This window comes from Trichechus manatus, unplaced genomic scaffold (genome assembly GCF_000243295.1).
Source record: "Trichechus manatus latirostris isolate Lorelei unplaced genomic scaffold, TriManLat1.0 scaffold00030, whole genome shotgun sequence".
Taxonomy (NCBI): Eukaryota; Metazoa; Chordata; class Mammalia; order Sirenia; family Trichechidae; genus Trichechus; species Trichechus manatus.
In genome coordinates this window covers 14,905,966-14,911,965 of record NW_004443966.1, presented here as the reverse complement: position 1 = coordinate 14,911,965, position 6,000 = coordinate 14,905,966, and the positions used below count along the sequence as shown (strand labels likewise).

At 46.5% G+C, this 6,000-nt stretch overlaps 1 protein-coding gene across 1 annotated transcript in view; it reads right to left on the bottom strand.

The window, feature by feature from the left end:
• The window catches only part of PAQR5 (progestin and adipoQ receptor family member 5), a 91,442-nt gene that overhangs the window by 42,407 nt on the left and 43,035 nt on the right, over positions 1 to 6,000 (bottom strand). Inside the window, exon 3 of the mRNA XM_012555035.1 lies at positions 4,201 to 4,258. Coding sequence (XP_012410489.1) covers positions 4,201 to 4,258 — 58 coding nt within the window. The remainder of the gene's footprint in view (positions 1 to 4,200; positions 4,259 to 6,000) is intronic.

Here is a 6,000-nt window from a genome sequence, read left to right as displayed (position 1 = left end):
CTCATGGTGACCTTATGTGCTCATGGTGACCTTCTGTACTCATGGTGACCTTCTGTGCTCATGGTGACCTTATGAAACACTGCCCGGTCCTATGTCATTCTCACGATCACCAGCATGTGTTAGTCCATTATTGTGGCTATTGTGCCAACCCACCTCACCGACGGCCTCCTTCACCCTCAATGGCCCTCTGCCTCACCAAACATGATGTTCTCCAGTGACTGATCCCTCCTGATGACATGTCCAAAACAAGCAAGTTGGACAATGTTCTGTTGTGATCCATAAGGTTTTCATTGGCTAATTTTCAAAAGTAGATTGCCAGGCCCTTCTTCCTGTCTTTGTCTGGAAGCTCCATTGAAACTTGTCCTCCATGAGTGACCCTGCTGGTATTTGAAATACCAGCGGCATAATTTCTAGCATTATAGCAACGTGTAAGCCACCACAGTACCACAAACTGACAGCCGGGTGGTGGTTTTTGGAACAAGGGAGACTTCAAAATGACGAGGCATCTACCCAAGTCCTGCTTTGTAAGGGAAGGGAAGTGAGAAACTGCCCTTCCCGTGAGCAACCTATAAATCAGGAACATGCCAGGAGCTTCCCCTGATTCTAACCCTGACAGTGCTGAGTGGTGGGGCTCACTGCCCGCTTGGGATGGATGAGGCTCAGAGAGGGTAGGGTGGTGGCTAAGGCCACACAGCCGGCTGATATACAAAGGGAGAGGCGGCCATACAGAGCAACCTGCAGTGGTTCCAATCAACAGCGGAAGGAGCTCAGGGAAGGGAGACGGCACTTTGAGCTCTGTGAAGAAGGAAGCCAGACAGAGAGGACGTAGGGTGAGGGGAGGAAAGCCTTCTTCAAGCAGAAATCGAGAGAAGTGACGTTGAATTGGTGGGGAGAATAAAAACACCATCAGTGTAGGTAGAGAGTCCTTGGATGGGAAATCATGGAAGAGGTGGAAGGGGTCCGGTCTGTCAAGGCAGTGAACACCAGGCCAGGGAGTCAGGACCAGAGTCTGTGGGCGGGACTTCAGAATGTCGCCTCCAACACTCTCTGCCTCTGGACAGTGCCCTGGAGGGCAAACCTAGAGACGTCAAGTCGATTCCGACTCATAGTGACCCGACAGGACAGAGTAGAACTGCCCCATAGGGTTTCCAAGGAGCGGCTGGTGGAGTGAAACTGCCAACCGTTTGGTTAGCAGCCGAGTTCTTAAGCACTACGCCACCAGGGCTCCCTGGAGGGCGCAGGAGAATTAATAATAATAATGAAAGCCAAAGCTATTGACTGTTCACCACAGGCCAGGCACATCACACGGATTACAGCCATTCTCATTATTCGCAGTAGTTAAACCCATTGCCACTGAGTCAATTTTGACTCTTAGTAAACCTATAGGACAGAGTAGAACTGCCCCCATAGGGTTTCCTAGGCTGAAATGTTTACTGGAGCAGATTGCCAGGTCTTTTCTTCTGCAGAGCTGCTGGTGGGTTCGAACCACTGACCTGTTGGTTAGCAGCTGAACTCTCAGCCACTGGGCCACCAGGGCTCCTTTCATGGTGGTTAAACTCATTGCAGTCGAGTCTATTCTGACTCATAGCAACCCTATAGGCCAGAGCAGACCTGCTCCATAGGGTTTCCAAGGCTGAAATCTTTATAGAAGCCAACTGCTACATCTTTCTCCCATTGGAGGTAGTTAGATCCTGTGAAGTTCCCCACACCGCCCTGGTCCCATCTCAGCTGGGCATGTTTCATGCTCTGCGCATGTGCTCATCTTGCAATGCCTGTGAAAGCGCTTGAATATTTTTAGCTAACAGGCAAATCCCCAAATATGGACTCCAAGAATAATGAGGATGCATCTCATTTAGTCCTCACAACAATGCTAGGAAGCAGCTACTATTATTGTCCCCACTTTATAGATGAAAAAACTGAGGTAGAGCGATCAAGTATCTCACCAAAGGTCATTCTGCAAATTGAGTATTGGAACCAACAGATCCCACCAAAAATGTAAGTTTAACACTTTTGTAAGGTCTCCTATTTAAATATTCATACAAATTATGCATTTTATCCTTAATATACTTGTGTCTGTTTTAATACAAAAAAAAAGCCCCTCCCCCCATATACACAAATTGGGGGGAGGGGCTTTAAATTTTTTTTTAATTTTGTTGTTGTTGTTAATATACACAGCAAAACATACACCAGTTCAACAGTTTCTACATGTACAATTCAGTAACATTGATTACATTCTCCAGGTTGTGCAACCATTCTCACCTTCCTTTTCTGACTTGTTCTTCCCCCATTGACATAAACTTAAAGCCCCCTAAGGGTCCTATCTAATATTTCAAGTTGCTGCTGTCAATTTTATCCATGTAGATACTTCTTAAAAGAGCATGATGCTCAAGGCAGACATTTTTTACTAGTTAAGCTAAACTACTGTTTGGTTTTAAGAAGACATCGGGTTATTTTTGGTTTAAGGTTTAAAGATGTATCTCAGGGCAATAGTTTCAGGGGTTCATCAAGGCTGTATGGCTCCAGAAAGTCGGGATTCCATGAGAATTTGAAATTCTATTCTGCCATTCCTCCCACCCCCCTTTTAATCAGGATTCTTCTATAGAATTGGGTGTAATCTTTACAGAAGCAGATCACCAGCTCTGTCTTCTGTGGAGCAGTTAGATGGGTTTGAATTGCCAACCTCTCAGTTAGCAGCTGAGCGCTTAACCATTTATGACACCAGGGCTCCTTCCTGATCAACATAGAAACCCCTTAAGGGCAAGATTTGTATGCAACTATTCCCTGAATCCCATACAGGGTAACATCTTGCACACTGTAGGCCATCAATGAAAATTTCATAAGTAAATGAATCAAAGAACCACACTGTGTTCCCAATCACAGCTACTAATGCTCTGTGGGCAGAGCCACCCAGTGAAACGCTGGGTGAGGCTCCTGGCTCTGAGAACAGGGCTGCGCTCTGCTCAACAGCATCAGGGGACACGGCCGCATTCTTCACTTGTTACCTGCCGCAATCCCCATCTCCTCCCAGTCCCACCCAACAGCTCTGAATCACTTATGACTTCCCCCCAATGCCGTCTTACTCAAATCACCTCGCTTTATACAGGCTTTTAGGGAGAGAGCTTGGCAGTGTGCCTCCTCCTGATCTTCCATTCATGATGCTGAGTTCGTTCAGGAATTATTTTTCTGGGGAAAGTCGTAAGCGCCTGGCAATCAGCTGAGTGGAAAGCGGGCTCCCCACCTCCCTTGGTGATAGCTTCCAAATGAAACTTTCCACCGTGAATGAATGCTTCATCTTCTTTAGTCAAAAAGGAAGGAAATTTGACATCAAACAGGTGCAATGAAATGATGTTTTCTCTGCAAGGGAAAGGGGAGTGCACCAGCTCTCCGTAGCTCACACCAGATGGCCTCATCTAAGGCTCATTAGAGCCGATTATCAGTCAGTCACATATGATTCGGAAGAAGCACACATTTGGGATGGCCGCATGTGCTCTCCCAGGCCCAGGAGTCCATTAAGGGGCTGCGATAACAGCCACTCAACAACCCTCCTCTTACGCTCAACCAGGCTCAGATTGGGCCTCCTGGAAGCGATGAGGACAACAGCAAAGCCACACCCTGAGCTGACTTCACTCCTGACCTGCTTTTGAGAACTCACCAAAAAAAAAAAAGCTGTCATCAAGCTGACTCCGACTCATAGCAATCCCATGTGTGTCAGAGTAGAACTGCACTCCATAGGGTTGCAATGGCTGATTTTTCAGAAGTAGATCGCCAGGCCTTTCTTCTGAGGCAAGGACGCAAACCACCAATCTTTCCATTAGCAGCCGAACGTGTTAATCATTTGCACCACCCAGGGACTCCCAAGAACCCACAGAAGGGTCCTTAAAAAAAAAAAAACCTTCTCTTGCCCAGCCAGCTGCTGCTGGCTTCATCTCTTTAGCCTACATCTCTAATCTCAACAATGACTTTGCTTCTGGATGAAATACAGATGTTCTAGGGAAGGGGTACCTATTAAACAGCTTTAGAATCACTTCCATTTCCAGGCTTGGTGTAGGTGGGGGAAACAGGAGACTCTATTTAACCTGAGGGAGTCTGGGAGAGGATCACTGAAGAGACAGGACCTGCACACAACAGACAGGCTGAGGACGAAGCAGCCACCCCTGGTCACACCCAGGAGCCCAAACACTGAACAAAGAGAGCACATACCTGGGGCATCTGGTCTATGCTGAGCGGCCTCGGGAGCTTCAAGCTCAGCATCTTCAAGCTGGGTTGGGAAGGCGGAAGGGTGACAGCTGCTCCCCCTCACCAGGCCTCACTCAGAGTTCTGACAAGGCCTCAGGTGTCTCTGGCCAGCTGGTGCCCAGCCGCTTCCCTGAAAAAGGACAGAGTGAAGAAATCCAGTCAGTCTCAATCTACCTCCAGCTGGGTCAGGACTGTCGGATGTTTACTATTGACCATACACTTGCTTCTGATGGCAAAACTATCAGACTGTTAAGTCATTCACTCCCACAATGCTGGAGACCAAAACCCATTGCCGTTGAGTCAATTCCAACTCATAGTGACCCGACAGGACAGAGTAGAACTGTCTCATAGGGCTTCCGAGGCTGTAAGTCTTGAAGGAAGCAGACTGCCCCATCTTTCTCCTGCAGAGTGGTTGCTGGGTTCGAACTGCCAACCTTTTGGTTAGTAGCCAAGCTCTTTAACCACTGCACCTCCAGGGCTGAATATTGGAGGGAGGTAATTAAATCAGGAAAACCCTACGGATCACGATGATCCCATCCACAATCCATCACGGGGATGGCGCAGGACCAGGCAGTGTTCCCTTCCATTGTGCACGCGGTTGCCGTGAGTCAGGCACTGACTCAACAGCAAACAACAATAACAATAAATAAGCAATCTTAAAATTTTAGACCTGGAAAGAGCCTTAGAGGTCACCCAATCCTTTCATGTTACACATGGAGAAACAGAGGGTCAGACAGGTCGAGTAACTTCCCCAAGGTTGAACAGCTATTTGAGAGCTGGGGCTACTCATCTCCCATCCTCCCATATGCTGCCACCGGGCAAACTTTATCACACACAAGTCTGCACCCCCCCAGTGGGCGGAAGGGGACCCAGAGATGGGCTCCAACTCACTGAACGAGAGGCAGCTTTTCCAGACTGAACGAGGCAACAAGGCAGACAGGACAACAACTCAAGTTGGTTGCCCTGAGATACAGACACAGACCAGGCAAATCCAGGCACTTGTTGGAGACAGAGTGACACATAGTAAGTAACGAGACCGCTCAACTAACAGACTAAGACCGCTTAACAGCCGTGAGTAATTGAACTAGAGACAGCCAAAGCCTCAGGAAAGGCCCAAGAGACAGAGAAATACAAACTGGCTTTGCCAAAGAAATACAAACTGGGATTGCCAAACTAGGAATTTACCAAAGTTAAGAATGGTTCCTCTTTATACGGCACCAAGAGGTCAAGCAGCAAAAGGAAAAAAAAAAAAATAGACAATTTGGATTTGACATAAACTTTTGTGCTTCAAAGGGTACCATCAAGAAAGTGAAAAGACAACCCACAGAATGAGAGAAAACATTTGTCAATCGTGTATCTGATACGAGACACGTATCCAGAATATATAAAGAACTCTTATAACTCAATAATAAAAAGGCAACCCAATTTAAAAATGGGCAAAGACACTGAGTTTCTGTTAAGGGTGATGAAAAATTTTGGAAATGAATAAGTGGTGATAGTTGCCAACGTTATAAATGTAATTCATGTTACTGAATTGTACATTAAAAAATGTTGAAACAGAAAATGTTTGTGATAAATATATTTAGCACAATTTAAAAAGGTGGGGGGGGGGGCCCTAAGGGTCTACATAGACATTTCTCCAAAGAAGATATATAAATGGCCATAAGCACGTGAAAAGATTCTCAACATCATTAGTCATCATGGAAATAGAAATCAAATCCAAGATGAGATATCACTTTATACCCATTAGGATGGCTAGAATCA